Source organism: Bombina bombina, chromosome 2 (assembly GCF_027579735.1).
Source record: "Bombina bombina isolate aBomBom1 chromosome 2, aBomBom1.pri, whole genome shotgun sequence".
Classification (NCBI taxonomy): Eukaryota; Metazoa; Chordata; class Amphibia; order Anura; family Bombinatoridae; genus Bombina; species Bombina bombina.
The window spans coordinates 1,273,931,707-1,273,952,550 of record NC_069500.1 but is presented as its reverse complement, the minus strand read 5'-3'; the positions used below and the strand labels follow the sequence as shown (position 1 = coordinate 1,273,952,550).

Here is a 20,844-nt window from a genome sequence, read left to right as displayed (position 1 = left end):
TTTATTTAATGTATTTAATTGTAGTGTAAGGTTAGGTGTTAGTGTAACTCAGGTTAGGTTTTATTTTACAGGTAAATTTGTATTTATTTTAGCTAGGTAGTTAGTAAATAGTTAATAACTATTTAGTAACTATTCTACCTAGTTAAAATAAATACAAACTTGCCTGTAAAATAAAAATAAACCCTAAGCTAGATACAATGTAACTATTAGTTATATTGTAGCTATCTTAGGGTTTATTTTACAGGTAAGTATTTAGTTTTAAATAGGAATTATTTAGTTATTAATAGTAGGTTTTATTTAGATTTATTTGAATTATATTTAAGTTAGGGGGTGTTAGGGTTAGACTTAGGTTTCGGGGTTAATAAATTTAGTATAGTGGCGTCGACGTTGGGGGCGGCAGATTATGGGTTAATAACTGTAATGTAGGTGGCGGCGATGTTAGGGGTGGGGTGGCAGATTAGGGGTTAATAATATTTAACTAGTGTTTGCGAGGCGGGAGTGTGGTGGTTTAGGGGTTAATAACTTTAGTATAGTGGCGGCGACGTTGGGGACGGCAGATTAGGGGTTAATAAATGAAGGTAGGTGGCGGCGATGTTAGGAATGGCAGATTAGGGGTTAATAATATGTAACTATTGTTTGCGATGTGGGAGTGCGGCGGTTTAGGGGTTAATATGTTTATTATAGTGGCGGTGATGTCGGGAGCGGCAGATTAGGGGTTAACAATTTTATTTTAGTGTTTGCGATGCGGGAGGGCCTCGGTTTAGGGGTTGATATGTAGTTTATGGGTGTTAGTGTAATTTTTAGCACTTTAGTTATGAGTTTTATGCTACAGCTTTGTAGTGTAAAACTCATAACTATTGACTTTAGAATGCGTTACGAATCTTGCGGGATAAAAAAAAAAAGCTTGTAATACTATTGAAAAAAGACTTTACGCAAATTGCGTAAATTAATTTGCGGTATGGCCAAAAAAGTGTGCGGGACAGCTGTACCTACAGGACTCGTAATAGCAGCGGTAGTGAAAAAGCAGCGTTATGAGCCTTAACGCTGCTATTTTACTCATAACGCAAAACTCGTAATTTAGCCGAAAGTTATGTAAACTGCCTAATCCCAAGTGGCAGAAAAGTAATGTATATTCAGCTAGAAAGAAATGCATGTTAAACTGTTGTCAAAACATTTTAGATTTGTATTTGCTTAAAACAGAGAATTTGAATCAGTGACGGGGCTCCCCTGGTAACATCACTCTCCCCTGTGAGATTCTCTATCCCAGATAGCCTTATCGCTCATCTCTCTGGGGCTTCCAATTTCCGTTGATTTTTTATTTTTTTAGAGAATTCATTGAGGTCAACCCATGTGGGGTGTTGGAGAATTTTAGAGAATCTGCCCCCTTTTGTGTATACTTATTATGACCCTTGGAGATTAGTCTGGCAGAAAACCTGATGTTTCAAGAGGGATATGCCTGCACCTTGCTGACAAGTCCTACACAAGGCCAAAATGTGTCTCTGGTGTTGCCATATCTCTCAGTTAGAGGTGCTCTGTTTTTTAGACAGTACAAGACTGATATAATGCAGGAAAGTTCCACTCTATGAAAGGCACATTCTGGGCAAAAAGTGACTGCTCCTGGGTTGAGAACTCGTCATAGGACAAGCTGGTATGCTGTTGTTCATTCCCTGGCTTAGCATTATTTTCTTATTGGGTGTTTAATGATTAGTTTATCAGATATGTTGGCAAGCTTGAATAAAGTGAATAGATCCCATTGCCCATGCTGCTACTAGTGATAAGGGTTGCCGTCCAGTATTGACCTAGGCAGTAAGGTATTTCAACCAAAAGTCCAGAAAATATATTCAAAGAATGGATACATCAAAATTTTACAAATATGGCTCCATATTGAATTTCCACTATGCATGCTTATTATTGTGTGTGCTTAGTGCTTTTTGTAGCCTGGCTCGAACAACCAGCTCCTGCCAGCGTGTGATTGGCTGTACACGGGCAGGGTTGCACAAGAGTGCTCTGTCCAATGAAAATGCGGGCAGCGGATTGCAAAAGAAGCCGGGCAGACGGGGGCAAATACATATGCCCCTGTTTGATAAATCAAACCCTTTGTGTTACTGGCCCTAAAGGGATACAAATCAATATGTGTAATACTGACATAAATAAGTAAAGCACTGCTCATGGCACACAAGAGTTGAAATTATTATGTTTCCCTTAGAGTGGGTACAAAAATAAGTAATTGCTTTATGTTTTCTTGGTAGTCAGGGAAGCTTAGCTAACTACTCATTCCCCAGTAATTAGATGGTTGTACAACATTTTGCTTTAGTCATTAGTAGACAAATTTCACCAAAATTCCTTTATCTAATAAGTAGTTGGATAGCAGGATTTATATTTAAATACATTGTAAGACAACATTCAATAGCTTCATGAGTAAAATATAAACAAATATTCATCAACGTGTAAAAGTGCGCAGTCTCCCACAACTGACAGTTCGTGTCGCCTAACATTTGAGTTCATGCCACATAATAAAAGTCCCCAGGCTTGTTTTGTGCGATTCATATAATGCATGTAACAAGTAATAAATGTAAGATATGGCCATCGACTTCCAGCATTTTTAAAACCGTGAGTTTGAACTATTAGTTTTTCTCGCTAATGTTAGCATTGAAATGATGCATAGCGCACAAGTTCCAGGAAAATGTAGTAAAACTAGCTCCTCGTTGCGTCACAGCACCTCAGCCTCTGGGTCACCCGTCAGCACTACACGTACGCGCAGTTACTAAAGCACGAGACCTGCTTGGCCGAGGCGCAACCAATGGGAAGTGCGCAAAGCTCTACTGTAGTCTGGTTTTCTGATAGGCGCGTACACGTACACAACCTTGCTGAGGGTTGCGCGCTGTGTTTCGCGGGGTCGGCAATTGGTTCACGCGCAGGAGGTGGGGACTATTTCATTAAAGCAGCGTTGTCCGGTGGTAGGATGGAGTGTCTTGTTGCTGGGAGTTTATATCTACATCATTGACCGGTAGAAGGGTGATGGCGGAGGGGCAGCAGAATGAAAGAGGGGCCTCCCCGCCGCTTTTGGTGTTCTTAGATACTGGCGATAACGGGGAGGCTGCAACACCTTTGGAACCGGTGTCCCCTCAGATAGGGCTCGGCGGCAGGGCAACACCCGGAAGCGCAGTACGTTTTTTCACTGACCGGACAGAGGAGGATCCAGGGGAAGAAGAGCCACTGCTGAAAAAATCCGGCGAGCCTTCTCCTAAGGGAGGCAAGAAAAGAACAGCGAGGCTCAGCTCGTCCTCTGACCGGGAAAGCCTCTTCACTAGCTCAGGTAACTGGTTCCTTGGCTTCCATCCGCATTGTAACTCCAGAGAAGGCTGCAATGCATTGCGTGGCATTCCGCATTTGTCACCTACTTGCTCTTAGGGGACAGGTCTGTGTGATGAGTTCTTGTGGGTCACTAGAAGCAGACGGCTGGTAGCAGTTTGACAGTATTGTTGTCATAGACATATGTCATCTAGTGTGACAGGCGTATAATATAATAATCAGACTACCTGCTACTCCTAACCAGTTTTAGGACTTGAGGAACAAACACACTTATGTACAATTACTTGCATTTGGGTTGTCCATATGCTTTGTTGCTGCAACCAAAGGTGGACCATATATATTTATTTTTTTTCTCCAGGATGCTACAAATTACTTTTTCATTCACTGAGTTTAGTGTTTTTGGAACTATTATTAACTGACATAAAATTTGCACCTTTATGAACAGTATTAAAATAATCAGTACTGTTTTGTTCAAGATTAAAAAGCTGCATTGTTGACTAATTGTACAGATCAGACAGATACATGTAGCTGGGGTGCTCTGCCTATTCATGTAGGTACAGCTATTGGTGGGCCATATACTACAATAATATAAGAACACACGTCAAAGTGTTTTAGTGAGACAAATACCACCGGTTAGAGTTGCCAAAAAACTGCCTAGCAACATGCAGCGATATGCAATTTTCACCAGAATATAGCTGTTTTAAAATGACTGAAGTAAAAAATAAATGCTGTGTAATTGATAAGTGCATGTAAAGTTACAATTACCGATCCTATTATTGTTTAACTATTGCAAAGGTGCAGTGCAGCTCCTAAACAGAGGGCAACATTTATCAAAGTGAGAATAAGAAAATTCTTACATTTGTCGTCAAAAAAACCTCACAAATGATATCACCATATTTATGAAAGGTTATGCGCCAATAAAGTCGCAACTTTTCATATGTGCGAACAAATTGACTCATAACCATTCGCAAGTCTTAAGTATATGCGAATAAGTTGTCTGGAAATGCCTAATTCTTGTATTAATCTCTTGGCATTTTAAAATGCCTGTATATATTCGCAGTTCTCATATATTTATGAAAAGTGGTGCATGTAATATTCACTGCTTTTAATCTCGCCAATTTGTAGGTTGCGAGGAGTGAAAAATAAAGAGCGATATTGTTGTTTGTCTGGAGGGAAAATGGAAATGTCTTTCTTGCTGTATCTAGGGTTAGAAATTGCCCACAACAAGGCACAGATCCTGAATAATAAATATATTATAAAAAAGTAAAATAATTTAAGTGCAATTGAAATAAGTATTAAAAAGAGAGAAGATGAGCTCCAAAAAACGGGCACCCTTCCTTAAAGTGAATGTAAATTTTACACTTATTCCAAATAAATATAGATTCTTATTAACTATATTATTGATACCGCATTGTTATTATATTAAAATATGCAAAATATAACATATTTTACTTTTCAACTTAGCTCCGTTTTCAGTTGGAGCTCCTCCCATCCATTACTTCCTTTCTTTCCTTCGCATAACGTCTAGAGCGGTCCCACCCGCTCTATGACGTATTACCAAAGCGCGTTCACAATCCTCCGTTTTTGTGCGCATGCGTTTCAAATAAACTTCCGAATTTGCTGTTCCGAGGTTTATGGCTGCACGCTTTTTGTGCACATGCTTACGTGTATGTGCAGTGCTTCAAAATACCACAGCAGTTTGTTTGCGCATAGAAAAGACGCATGCGCATAAAGTCATAATGACGTTTTGAAAAAGGGGCTGGACGCCACGGGGTAAGACCAATCATTAGTTTATTGATGTGTCAATCAAAGTAATAAACGAGGACGAAAATGGCGGGCGGAGGGAGAGAGCAAGACGATTCGAACTAAGTATATACATCTATAAAATATAGAGTTTAACCCCTTAATGACCGGACCATTTTTCAATTTTCTTACCCTTAATGACAATGGCTATTTTTACATTTCTGCAGTGTTTGTGTTTAGCTGTAATTTTCCTCTTACTCATTTACTGTACCCACACATATTATATACCGTTTTTCTCGTCATTAAATGGACTTTCTAAAGATACCATTATTTTCATCATATCTTATAATTTACTAAAAAAAAATAATAAAATATGAGGAAAAAATGGAAAAAAACACTTTTTCTATCTTTGGCCCCCAAAATCTGTTACACATCTACAATCACCAAAAAACACCCATGCTAAATAGTTTATACATTTTGTCCTGAGTTTAGAAATACCCAATGTTTACTTGTTCTTTGCTTTTTTTGCAATTTATGGGGCAATAAATACAAGTAGCACTTTGCTATTTCCAAACCACTTTTTTCCAAAATTAGCGCTAGTTACTTTGGAACCCTGATATCTGTCAGGAATACCTGAATATCCCTTGACATGTATATATTTTGTTTTAGAAAACATCCCAAAGTATTGATCTAGGCCCATTTTGGTATATTTCATGCCACCATTTCACCGCCAAATGCGATAAAAAAAAAAAAAAAAAAAGTTAATTTTTTCACAAATTTTCTCACAAACTTTAGGTTTCCCACTGAAATTATTTACAAACAGCTTCTGCAATTATGGCACAAATGGTTGTAAATGCTTCTCTGGGATCCTCTTTGTTCAGAAATAGCAGACTTATATGGCTTTGTGGTTGCTTTTTGGTAATTAGAATGCCGCTGCGCACCACACGTGTTTTATGCCCAGGAGTGAAGGGGTTAATTAGGGAGCTTGTAGGGTTAATTATTTTAGCTTTAGTGTAGTAGACAACCCCACGTATTGATCTAGGCCCATTTTGGTATATTTTATGCCACCATTTAACCGCCAAATGCGAGCAAATAAAAAAAAAAAAAACTTTACATTTTTCACAATTTTGGTTTCTCACTGAAATTATTTACAAACAGCTTGTGCTATTATGGCAGGAATTGTTGTAAAAGCTTCTCTGGGATCCCCTTTGTTCAGAAATAGCAGACTTATATGACTTTGGCGCTGCTTTTTGGTAATTAGAAGGCCGCTAAATGCTGCTGCGCACCACACGTGAATTATGCCCAGCAGTGAAGGGGTTAAATTAGGGAGCTTGCAGGGTTAATTTTAGAGATCAGCCTGACACATCCCACCCCCTGATCCCTCCCAAACAGCTCTCTTCCCTCCCCCACCCCACAATTGTTCCCGCCATCTTAAGTACTGGCAGAAAGTCTGCCAGTACTAAATAAAAGAGGTTTTTTTTTTTTTTTTTTTTTTTTTTTTTTTTTTTTAAATAAAAATAATAAAATATGTTAGTTCTGATGGACCCCTGCCTTGGCACCAACCTCCCTGATCCCTCTCCCCTACCTAATTACCGCCATCTTGGGTACTGGCAGCTGTCTGCCAGTACCCAGTTTGGCCCCAAAAACCAAAGTATTTTAATTTTATTTATTACTTTTATTTTTATTTTTAATTATTTCTGTAGTGTAGCAGCCCCCACCAAAACCACACCCCCTCCCCCTCCCCCTCCCAGATCCTTTTATATGTAAAAAAAAAAAAAAAAATGTAACTTTTTTTTTTTTTTCCCTTCCAGTTCCTTCATTGTCAGTGTGGCTAATGTGTGCACGCGCATCGCGCACACTCCCTCCTCCCACCCGACATCGGCAACATCGCTACCGGTGCAGAGAGGGCCACAGAGTGGCTCTCTCTGCATCGGAGGCTTGTAAAGGGGTATTGCAGGATGCCTCCATATCGAGGCATCACTGCAATACCCTCAGAGCTGCTGGAAGCGATTGTGATCACTTCCAGCACTCTGTTAGACAACTGACGTACCAGGTACGTCAATTTTCATTAACAGTAAGTTTTTGCATGACGTACCTGGTACGTCAGTTGTCATTAAGGGGTTAAAAAAAACACAAAAAAAAACCGATGACTTAGACTTATGCTAATTTTGAGAGATACAGCAGTTCGGATTGTCTATCAGTGACTTTACATCCACTTTAATGAAAGAGAGCCAAAGAAGGGGCAAAATAAAACTAACTTTAATATATAAGAAATAACATTCTTTTAAACAATCACTTCATTAAAACAATAAACCATTTACTGGTGTCTAAAATTAAGATTGATAAATAAAGTGAAAATTACATTTTCGAAAGAAAACTAGGATCAGCCATTCGCTTGACATGGCAAAAAAGTTTTGCCCCAAAAATGTCTCTAGAATTTTGATAAATACTGGCGACATTTTTGACTTCACACTTTGCGAACTATTGCGAAAATAATCGACTTTTTAGGTGCATTTTTTTCGGGGCTTGATAAATTTTGCCCATAACATGGCTTGTAAACTGAGCAGGAATTGGTGATGATGATCACTTGCAGTTTCTTGCTAGAGAGCTGCTCTGCTTGTGCCTTCAAAGATGGAGATAGGTCTTTGGTTATGTTGGGAATAGGATCTCACCAAAAACAGTCAAAAGTGCATACTAGAATATGCTAGCATTTGGATACATCCAAGTACACCAACAGTCAATTCTGAACATATCCGTATAAATACCCTGCAGGCTATTAAAAGGGTAATCTTTACACAAAAGCAATTTAATACCTATGCTCAGGTATACTAGTGATGTTCTGTGCTGTGTCCCATTTTACAGTCCGCTGTGTCCAGTGTATCCTAACTACCTTCCCTCGTGCTGGATACTGATCCTCATTGGGGTGACTGTGTAATGTAAAATGAAATTTAACAATTCAAAGTAGACAGTATGAACAAATACTTGTTACTCACAAATCGCCCCTCCAGGTCCCTGAAAATTGTAGGGTGGGTGCCAGAGAATCCTTGCTTGGCTTGTCCGTATTCTGCTTATGTCAAACGGTAGCAGTTAAAGGCCTCCTGACCTTCCCGCCAATGGTACAGCTCACCCAGGGCTCAGGACAAAGCAGATCTGTTGACCGTTTCCCCGTAGGTCCCTTAAAGCCTTACGTGCTCACTCCTGGCCCAAGTGTGATGAGACAAACTAAGTGAAATTGAGGAGCACCGATACCAGCCAAAGGGTTAAAACTTTTATTTAGCAAATCGTTAAACGAACAGGTTATCACAAACCCTGGTAACACTGACGGAGAGGGTACATGGAAAAAGTGCAAAAGGCTGACATTTTTCGGCAATAAGCCTTGTGTCACGATTTGCTAAATAAAAGTTTTTTTAAGTTTTAACCCTTTGGCTGGTATCGGTGCTTCTCAATTTCACTTTGTATGTCTTTGGTTAAACGTGTATGCTATTTAGGCTTTGGAAAAGTGCAGAGGCAAGTAAAATATATTGAAAGTCCACCTGGATTTAAACGGATACTAAACCCAATTTTATTCTTTAATGATCCAGATAGAGCATGCAATTTTTAAACCACTTTCTAATTTGGTCATATTAACAATATTTATTCGTTCTCTTGCTATCTTTATTTAAAAAGCAGAAATATAAAGCTTAGGAGCCGGTGTTCTGTCAAACTCCAAGACTACGTCACTTCCGTTGACAATTCCATTTTAAATATTTGTTTTTGCCTCTGGTGTCCCCCCCCCCCCCCCCCGCCGATCCTCTGGCTTCCACCCCAAGTGAACCTTGGGGAATGAGGTTTACAAGATAGGCGATTATAGCGCCCATCTGAGTGGCCCGTGTCTCCGTGAGGGACAGGATGCACAACTAATCAGATTTATGCAGTCACTGGAAGTGACGTAATTTTGGATTTTTCAATAAAACACCGGCCCATTTTCAGCACCCTGGATAGCGCTTTATTATTGGTGGTTTCATTTATCCACAATTAAGCAAGCGTAAACCAGGTTCTGAAACAAAAACGGGCTGGCTCCTAAGCTTTATATTCCTGCTTTTTAACTAAAGATAACAAGAACAAATGCAAATTGATAATAGGAGTAAATTAGAAAGGTGCTTAAAATGGCATGCTCTATCCGAATCATGAAAGAAACAATTTAGGTTTACTATCCCTTTTTAAGGGATGGTAAACTTTCTCCTTTTTAGAATCCGATCCAGAATTATAGTAATATTTTAGATGGAGTTTCATTTTCATTCATTAGTTGTAACTTACTTTTAAAAATAGATATTAAATTCTAATACCAATTGGCACTATAGCTACAACAAAAGGTGCCATATGGGGACAGGGCTGATTGAAGAACAATTCAAACCTTTAGGTCACAGAAAAATTGACTTTTGAAGTGGGTGGTGGAGAACGAAGTATTAGAATTTCATATCTGTATTAAAAAGTAAGTTATAGCACAACCTCATTACAACTGATGATTTAACCTCCATCTAAAATATCATTAACATTCCGTATCTGATTTTATAAAGGGGAGAGTTTTCAAACCTGTACTCAGGCCTTCCTAACTGGCCAGATTTTCTGGATAACCTCGGATGAGAGTAGGTAAAAATAACCATGTTTACTAATCAGCTGATTATTTCACCTGTGCTCTAGTTAAGATATCATCAAAATGTGGCCTGTTAGAGAGGCCTGAGGACAGGTTTGAAAACCAGCGCTTTAAAGTGATGGTAAATCCTAGCGTTTTTGAAACGCTCGTATTTACAAGTGCAACAATTATAGGGGACTTTCAGTCATGAACAATTAAAATACTTCATGCTAAAAGCTCCTTTTATTTGTCAAACGCTAGGATTTACTATCACTTTGAGGTTGGACAACTTGGCTTAACGCAGTGGCAAAAAATCAAAACTTTATCAGAACCAGGCATTTTTGAATACTAACAAACTTTCTGAAGGAACCACAAGATGTTCTCATTCCACTCCAAAAATATACTTACCTTTCCATACTAAATACCTACTCTCCACCTGAAATCTAAGGTCAAATTGCTCTCTTTATTACCTTTCAAATAGTGAGTTTTAGGGGCAATATTATGATAGAAGCCCTAGCCATATGAAGAGAAAAATCAGGAATTCAGATTGGGAAATGCCACCTAACCTGGTTTGGGGAACACCCAACCTTGTACATTGGCTTACTCAAGATTCACAAGAAGGATTTTTTCTTTTACTGGCCTTATTTTATAGCTCATGTCTATTCCATAGTATTAGGCCCCATGGCAGAACATGCTGTGATCTGAGATGTCATTGCAGAAAATGCAGCATGTCTGCAGAAAGAACAGGACACATACAGGAACTGTTAGCGCTTTCCCTTTGCAACACTGCTCCACATCAGACTGTTTTTCTTTAAATAGCTCTGTGGTCTGGCTGCACTGGGCAAGTATTCCTTACCACAGTGCAACCAGAGTGAAGTGCTGTTTGAAGAGAACAGTCACATACAGAGCAGCACTGCAAAGCAGCATTATATTCATTTATGACGATCCATGCTTTATTGTAACTGCTTAATTTTAAAATTTTATTTAATTTCAAAATGACCTGCAGAAAAATTTTAACTAAAAAAATCTGATTGCAGAAAGTGAAAAAAGTTTTGCCTCTGGGCTTTTAGGCCAAAAAGGTTTGTCCGGTAGATCCTGTCTGGTTAAAGATTCTTGACATTATAAGCCATTTTTAAATCTCATTCTAGTTTTTCTAACACTAAACATTATTTCCAGCTTTAAATTCAGTCCCCTGACTAGTCTTACTACAGTATAATGTATGTGCAAATAACTTTGTATGTATTATGGATCTTTTTCATTAGGATATTACATGCCAGTTTAATCCACCATAGTGTCTAAATGAGCCCCCCCCCCCCCCTCATTTCTGCCTCTTTCTCACTGGAGTATGTGTGCATCCCAGAATGAATAGTGCTTGAAGACCATACCACTCACACAAAGCTGTCTGTCCTCCACTGAAAATTTCACCAGCCGGTGGTGTTATAAAGTAGCTTGGTGAGGGGCAGTTTATTATTTTCTAATATTATGATGATTTGTGCAATAAAAAAACTTTTAATGTTTGCAAATGCATCTTAATATTGGCTAAAATTTTAGCTGGGTGCTGCACCCGCTTAAAGGGTTCTGGGGAAAACACTGTCTTGTGACATAATTCCAGTCCTCAGGACCACTAAGTGGTCAGGTTTTTCAGGATGTCTTTAGTACAACCCAGGTGATATAATCAGTTGTCCAGTAATTGTGGTTAGCTAGCCTTTTTCATTAACCCTTTGGCTGCTAAGCCATTTCCCACCTGGGTGCTAATATTTTTTTTTTTTTTTTTTTTACAGACCCCCAAGACTTACACTGTTGGAAAGTTTAGGCGATTACCTTTCCAACAATGGGTCTTGGGGGTCTGTAGCTGCTTAGATGCCTGAGAATACAGGCTTTTAAGCAGCATGCCCCCTCCTCCTATACTTAACATTGTTAAGTATAAATAAAGTTGCGCGGTGACGTCATCAAGTAATTGCGCGCATCACGTGAAGCCCCGGCGATGCCTGTCACTCTACAGGCATGATCGCCGGGGTAGGAGCAGTAAGGAGCCCCCAGATCTCCCTCAAGGTGGGAAGAGTGCTCTTGACTGCTCTGAGCCGTCATTAGCACCAGAGTGAGAAACTCTGATGGCTCAGAGCTGTCATTAGCACTCAAAGGGTTAAAGGGACAGTCAAGTAAAAATAAACCCTTTCATGATTCAAATGGCGCATGCAATTTTAAACAACTTTCCAATTTACTTGTATAACCTATTTTGCTTTGTTTTCTTGGTATTCTTAGTTGAAAGCTAAAACTAGGAGGTTCATATGCTAATTTATTAGACCTTGAAGGCTGCCTCTAAGCTGAATGCATTTTGACCACTAGAGGTTCATGTGTTTCATATAGATAACATTAAACTGGGGAATGGGTAATAAAGGGATTATCTATCTTTTAAAACAACAAAACATATTGTGTTGTCCCTTAAAGGTAATTCTAACCCCCCCCTCACTTTTTTGTGTATGAATGTATTAACACTGTTCTATTGGGAATTCGGCTTGGACGCCGTCAGGAGTGGATGCATGCTGCTCTACTCCAATTATATCTTGTCTTGAAGAAGGCCCATGAAATTTGCATTATTTGTTCTCAAAAGTCCTGTGAGTGCCCTCCTTTACCAGCACAGTTCTATTTAATCCTCACGAGGGTTGCACCCACGCTTTGGCTACACCAGAGTGGATTAAGTGCTGGGCTACCGGCTAAGTAGTATATGTGTGTGTATACACATGTGCATATATACATACACGCACGTATGATATATATATATATATATATATATATATATATATATATATATATATATATATATATATATATATATATATATATATATATATATATATATATATATAATTTTGTTCTTAATACTGTGCGAAGCACCCCTCCCTTTCGATAACAATATATTATTGAGATCACTATTTTATAACCCTATACGAGCATCTATTTGGGAGCTTGTCCGCATGTAGTGCTATTGCTCTATTCAAGTGTGAACATTTTAGATATCTGGCTCTCCAGAATTCTAGAGCAATAGAGCACACAGACTCTCTAACTCTACTATAACCATGGAGTTTCCATGGGATAAAGACAGACTAACTAGACAGCAAAAAAGAGCAGCCGACCTAGAGGAAATTTTTGAAGAAGGTAATAATACAAATTCCAATACTACTCGTATCTCATTAGATGGAGCTGTTAGATATCTACACAAGACCATGTTCAGACAAGACAAGGTATGGTGGAATCGCCATTTTTTTGAAAAATATATTGAGAAGAAATTAATACCAAGAGGCCTGAGAATTCAGCCATTCCCGGCATATGAATTCAAAAATCCTTACTAAGCACGGAATGGGAAGAGGCGCTTTCTGAGTGCTCTACCAAACTAATGAAAATACTAATGAACGATCAGTCTGAATATGATTTATTTGAAACTAAAATCCAGGAATATGATGAAACAGTTCCAAAGTAATCCAGAATTTGAGAAATCCATATAAGACATACCAAAAGGAATTAGACAAGTATGAGTTAGAACTAAAAAGTACTAAGCAAGGAAAAATCAACAGATATAAATGATTTTACCAACAATAGGGTATACAAATGGCGCAAAAGATCTTTCTATAAACAACCAAACGCCAATCCAAAAGTCACAATTGTGGAAAGTGACGTATCTGACACCGATGAAGAAGGTACCTCTGGCAGTACAGTCATTACTCCTAATGTAACATCAACGATAGCCCCCCGCTCTTCAAGTCGTAACAAGAGGAAAGATTTTTTAGAATCAGGAGGGGAGCAAGAAAAACCAGAAGAGGGAGGGGGAAAAAACAAAAGGCCTGCTAGAGGGAGAACATTTCAACAATCGAACCATCAGAGGAACGGGAACCAACACAAGAGGACACCCAGCCCTTTCAGATACGTCTGAATCACTAAGAGTGATTAATTTATCTGACATACAACTCTCAGATAACCACATAGTGGTATTATCCAAGGGCTTGTCTTTCTGTCCATCGCAAACGATAGATAAATTTGAAGTCATTAAAGACATTCAACTGTATATACGCACATTACTTTTAAAAAAGTTCTTTACTAACAAAGAACCTGAATGGGGTTGGAATTCAGAAGAATTACAGACTATTCAAGAACTTCAAAGTATACTGGATGAGAATGACCCCAGTCAAAATAAAAAATGGAGAAACAAAATCCATAATAAATCAACATTTGTACCTCCAAAATATAAATGCTCCACAATTGGATATTTTCAAACAAAATGATCTGTAATGAAATTACGAAACTTAATGCATTACCTAGAACAAACAACCTGACCTTTTTTTAAGGAAAGATTAGCATTGCAAGAGTGGGATGAAGTAGTCATAAGAAATTCAGACAAGGGTGCTAATATAGTAATTTGGCCCCTTTCATTATACTTGAAGGAAGTATATAAACAACTGAAAGCAGTTTTTATCTATGTCAAATTGTTTAACAACCCTATGCCTAATATTCACACAAAATATAACAAATTGATCACGTAGGCGGCATATGAGGGGATAATTAATGAAAAGGAGAAAAAATATCGAAATGTATCTAAACCTAAGGTTGCTACCTTTTACTTAATACCGAAGATAAATAAAAGTCAAGATACTCCACCAGGCAGACCGATAGTCTCGGGCATCGGTTGCCTTACCGAAAAAGCAAGTGAATATATAGATTTTTGACTAAGAGAATATGTCCTTGAACTCCCCTCATATGTACAGGATACCATGCAGGTACTCCAAAGATTAAATAATATCACTCTCTTGATGCATCAACCTGGCTAGTGACAACGGATGTTGAGTCACTGTACACATCGATTTCAACACAAAGATGGACTCCAAGCAGTACGTTATTTTCTGGAACAGAAATCTGAAGAGGGTAAACCACACGACAACTTCATCCTGAAATTACTGGAGTTTGTTTTAACAAACAATACATTCATATTCGAATATCAACATTACTTGCAAATACGAGGTACGGCTATGGGCACAGCATGTGCCCCGACGTACACAAATCTCTTCCTAGGATGGTGGGAGGCAGAAGAAGTGTTTGATACCAACAACATATATGCAGATCTAATACCTATGTGGATAAGATACATAGAAGATATCTTCTTTATCTGGGAAGGGACACATGATGAACTACTGACATTCCTGGAAATACTCAATAAAAACAATTTGAATATCAAATTAACACACAAAGCAAGTCAGAGACATAAATTTTCTGGACCTGAATATCAAGGACTGTGAGGGTAATATCCAAACCAATTTATATAGAAAACCTACGGCGACCAACAGTCTTCTATACAGTACCAGTGCCCATGCACCTGGCACCATCCGAGGCTTACCAACTGGCGAATTTCTTAGAGTACGCAGAAACTGCTCAGAAGAAAGTGCATTTAAGAATCAAGCTGAAAAATTAACCACACGCTTAATTGAAAGAGGATATAGCAAAAGAAGCTTAAAAAGAGCCAAAATTAGAGCTCAAACAACAAACGGGCAAGATCTCCTATATAAAAAAATTAAAGTAGGGGATAATAAACCGAGACTGATCCTCACGTATAATTCACAAACTCCAGAAGTGGTACAAATAATATCCAAACATTGGGATATTCTTATGACTGATCCCACCCTGAAGAAATGCCTAGGAGACAAACCAGCAATAAGCTACAGACGGACAAAAAACTTGAAAGATCTCCTATCCAGTAGTCACTTTCAATCTAGAAAAACTAAAACTGCATTTAATCCAGGATCAAACAAATGTGGACATTGTAGTACCTGTAAATACATTAAAAAGACATCCAGTATAACAGACCGATTTTGGCAAAATCCACAAAATTCAAAAGTATATTAGTTGCCAAACAGAAGGTGTGGTCTATGTACTTAAATGTACCTGTGATAAGTACTATGTTGGAATGACAACAAGAAAATAGAACTAGACTGATGGAGCACCTAAGAAATATTAAAAATGCAGCGCAAAACAAATTGGATGGCAAATCCATTACTAGTGTTGCTGCTCATTTCCTGGAATTCCATAACTCCAGACAGGAAGATCTTGCCTGTTGGGGTATTGAAAAAGTAAGCATGGGCATCAGAGGAGGAGACCTGGAAACTGCGTTACTGAGAGTTGAAAGTAGATGGATCTATCTACTCAATACAGTACAGCCATCTGGCTTTAACGAACAAAACAATTATTATGTATTTTTATAAATATATTCTTTTCAGATAACCACTCCATTTTTATATCTGTGTATTATAGTATCTAGAATTTCTTCCATTGGATTCATTACCAAAAAGGAAAAAAAACAAATGAAGAGAAAGCATCTAGAGAACAGGCAATCTAACCACAAAGTCAACAAGCACATACAGGGACAACTCTGTAGATTGCCCATTTCACAGATGTCATTGTGTCCAATATCTTACCAGTCACCATCACCTTTCATCACATATATGTAATGCACAATTTTACTCACTGGTTATATAAATTTGTTTCACATTAATTTAGTCACCTCATGGTTGCTAACTCCTAATCACGTTTTTTCACTGGGATTGATTATCCTGGCTTGGTTTATTTATACACCAAGTCATTTTCAACACTTCATTTTATTTTATTACATAATTTATTCCCTCTTATTTAATAACAAGGGTCTTCTTACCTCTAAATTCACATACACATTGCACTTATTTAACCATTATCAATACACACTCAAAATACACACAAATCACCACATATTCAATGATATTTCAAGAAATACACAAGATTTTTTTCAATACAATTTTAATTTTATTTTAGAAATACAGCAACACGTTGAATATACTACTTTGCTGTATAAATATAATTTATATGTATATTAATACATTTATTTCAGTCTCTCTTAGGAGTGTCAAACAAATGTTTTATTATAATGTTGTTGTAAATTCATTGAATCCTAACAAGAGATAGAAACAATACCACTCCCTTTTTTTTTCTTCTATTATAATATAATAAATGGAATATTTCCAAAAAAGCAATCGCCAAAAATAAGGACCATATATGCCTGTTAGTTACATTTTTAATAATGGTAGAAAGTCTGTATTAAGTACAAAACCAGATCTGTAAAGACTACTACCATTTATTTAATAGTTCTAAGCAAGGAATTACTTTAAATAAGAGACAATACATATGGCTTCCTATCCAAATAAATGTTTACAACATAACCACTATTAATATCACTGGTGCACATATATGAATAGATTTGTAAACCATGTTAGACGGGGATACATTCTATTTCAATATAAATATCTACAATATTCATAGGATCCATTGATTCATATTCGTCTCATTTTTCACCTTTTGGCATTTCCATTATGTTCTGTTAGCTCTATTACCTAGTACATATCAGTGTAAATGTAATATCTGATGTATTAATTATATAAATGTTTACAACACAAGTATCTTTAATATCATTGTTACATATATAAATTGATATGCAAACCATGTTAGATGTGGATAGATAAATATTGTTCACAATATTTATAGGTTCTACAGATTTCTACTTTTCTCACTTTGTACCCTTAAACATTTCATCATCTTCTGTTTAGCCCTATTACCAAATACATACCATCTTAAACAGAATATTATCTGATGTATTACTTTAATTCTCCTTAAGAATCCGTCACTGATCGGATCGTAATTGCAAATGATTGACAGTTCTGTCAACCAATCAGAATCCTTAGTGGGCGGAACATCCGGTGCACACCGGTTATATATTTCCCAGAGACGGACGGCCCACCGCCTTTGATAAAGCCCTATACGGGGGCGAAACGCGTTAGGTGCTTAGACAGAGCCGATGGGAGTTCTTTTAGTTTAGGATACGTGGTCCCATATGTTGATAATTTAATAGATTGCTATAATTGGGTATATACTTAGTTATATTTCAGGGCAAACTCTCAAACATGCTGATTCTACCCTTGAATGTCAGCACCATTCATAATATCAGAAGGTGGTTGATACTTCATTGGATATCGAACAGCTACTATTGTATCTAATTTATAACAATAATTAAGCAACTTTGCATAATGCTATTACTTCTGTGAGTTAATTATTTAGCTTGCCGCTGTAGTGACTGGGCAACATAACTGCCCGCATATGATCACAAACAGGTTTATAATTAGATATCGACCAGCTACTATTGTATCTAATATATTACAATAATCAAGCAACTTTGCAGAATGCTATTACTTCTGTGAGTTAATGATTTAGCTTACCGTTGCAGTGACTGGGCAACATAACTGCCCGTATATGACCACAAACAAGTATACAATTAGTTGGGCAATATCATTGATATACTTATTACCGTAACCAGGTTGGGAAAATCTCTGCTCACATACAGGGCCAAATAAATCTCAGGAATATTGGTTGCCCACGAACAAGTACTGACAATGGATATGAATTGATGTTTTTTCAGCGAGGTCACACACGTTGAAACACTTTATACACATTTGACCTCTCGTATTATTACATTGATTATTTCAATAGAGGCAATAAGTTTTGATATAGTCTATATAACTATTGATCTAAGAAAGTACATTGTTACATCACTATATGAACTGAAATCAATTGACCATATATGACTAGCCAATGATTAGAGATCTCTGCTTTTCACACGTAATAATAACCTGCAATTGTACACAACGCTACTACTTCTATGTACAAACTATTTTATTTACCGCTGCAGTTATTTGGAAACAAAGTTCCCCCTGTATTACAGATTGTTACAAACGCAAGCTCATAGTTGGATGTGTGGCACTGCTGATACATAAATCAGTGCCTGTAAGAAGTGGAGACTATCTTTACTCATATATATGGCAGGATGAATTATAACAGCATTGGTTATTCCACAGCAGACCTTTGTTAGTGGAATCTGAACTCAACAATATACGATACGCTCTACATTCTAGAACCAATGCTTACAACCTTAGTAATTGATAAACCACCAATTTACACAAGTTCCTAATCATTCTCTGAGCTAATCATAATAAATTCCAACTAACTTTTAACTTTAAGTCGCTATCAGCGTAATACACAATTGTGATACACTTGCTGTTATAGGATTATATAGACCCCTATTATTGTGGATACCAGTATATCCATAACATTACTTAGGTCAATATAATTCCAACAACTGTATATATTAGATAATTCTACTTTTATATCTTATCCTGAGTTGTGATCCATAGGATCTACATTTATCAAGTCACTGGCACCGATATCCATACATTCAGTTGTTACTGTATTACACAGCATTAACTTTGGACTTAATATTCTGGTATTGGTAACCATGGTGCTACTCAGGATATAAATTTTATGGATCTATAGTACCCAGTTTGATACTAATGAATGATACATTAGCAAGCATATTTGTATTAAAGTACCCCAATATATCACTATACTATATTATAACTAATTTACAAGTGTAATCCCAGATTGTTTGGTATCACTTATTTACCGACCATAAGAGTGGTGTTACACTAGTATAAAGTAACTTATAATTTCATTGAATAATACACGTGCATTACTAGTAACGCACAGTTTTTGCCATATTATTTCCTGGTACATACCGTGAGCTAACATCCTTTAAGTAATATACCACATTAAGGGTTCTTACTCGCACTTTGCATTATATATATATATATATATATATATATATATCTCTATCCATTATACACTGCATCGGTCACTTATGTAGGTGCATATTAATACCCTAATTATTATTCTGGCTATCATACCACAGAGGCCTATTCAATTGATTATATATTAGGGTATATACATGCACGACCACTGTATCCTAGGTTTTTAATCTCCAAATCCCCCTCCCATTTTTATTCACTACTTATTAAAAGTTATGTTTTAATGTGCCAATTTGTTCCGTCTCCTTGGAGTCAGGACAGTGAGTGCTAATTTCGCATTCTTGGTGGGAATCTCTTGCATTCCCACAATTTTGTTCTTATTAATACTGTGCGAAGCACCCCTCCCTTTCGATAACAATATATTATTGAGATCACTATTTTATAACCCTATACGGGCATCTATTTGGGATCTTGTCCGCATGTAGTGCCATTGCTCTATTCAAGTGTGAACAGAAAATAGGGCTGGTCTTCATATTTTTCCAATGCTTCTTTTCTCCTGTTAAGTGTAGTCAGTCCACGGGTCATCCATTACTTATGGGATATTAACTCCTCCCTAACAGGAAGTGCAAGAGGATCACCCAAGCAGATCTGCTATATAGCTCCTCCCCCCCACGTCATATCCAGTCATTCTCTTGCACCTAACTAATAGATAGGATGTGTGAGAGGAGTGTGGTTATTAAATTTAGTTTTTATTTCTTCAATCAAGTTTGTTGTTTTAAACAGCACCGGAGTGTTTTTTCTCAGGCAGTATTAGAAGAAGAATCTACCTGAGTTTTTGTGTATGATCTTAGCGGACGTAACTAAGATCCATTTGCTGTTCTCGGCCATTCTGAGGAGTGAGGTAACTTCAGAACAGGGGACAGCGGGCAGGGTTCACCTGCAAAGAGGTATGTTGCAGTATATTATTTTCTAAGGAATGGAATTGACTGAGAAAATACTGCTAATACCAATATAATGTAAGTGCAGCCTTAAATGCAGTAGTAGCAACTGGTATCAGGCTGTTATGTATGTATGTTGGCACAAAGTATTTCTGGGGAATGGCACTTCACTAAGAAAATACTGTATACATTAACTTATAGCCTTTCTGCAGTGATAGCGACTAGCAACAGGCTTTTATTATCATTTCATATATTTAAAACGTTTACTGGCAGGTTCATCGTTTTTCTCTCTGAGGTACTTGGTGAAAAATTTATGGGCATTATTTTCCACTTGGCTGTCGTTTATTTTGAGTAAAATCAGTTTACTGAGCTTCCCCACTGCTGTATTATGAGTGGGAGGGGCCTATTTTGGCGCTTTTACTACGCATCAAAAATTCAGTCACAGTCTTCCTTATTCTCCCTGCATGATCCAGGACGTCTCTACAGAGCTCAGGGGTCTCCAAATCTAGTTTGAGGGAGGTAATCACTCACAGCAGACCTGTGAGACTGTGCTTTGACTGTGATAAAAACGTATATATTTTATTTGTTGTTCGTT

General features: G+C 37.4%; 1 protein-coding gene across 2 annotated transcripts in view; it reads left to right on the top strand.

The window, feature by feature from the left end:
* The first annotated feature begins 2,867 nt into the window (after positions 1-2,867).
* Positions 2,868-20,844, top strand: part of PI4K2B (phosphatidylinositol 4-kinase type 2 beta) — a 176,225-nt gene continuing 158,248 nt past the window's right edge. Inside the window, exon 1 of one of the 2 annotated variants that reach the window (XM_053704084.1) lies at positions 2,868-3,316. In XM_053704084.1, the coding sequence (XP_053560059.1) occupies positions 3,019-3,316 (298 nt within the window). In that variant the 5' untranslated portion in view covers positions 2,868-3,018. The remainder of the gene's footprint in view (positions 3,317-20,844) is intronic. The other variant, XM_053704083.1, reaches the window with a different exon arrangement.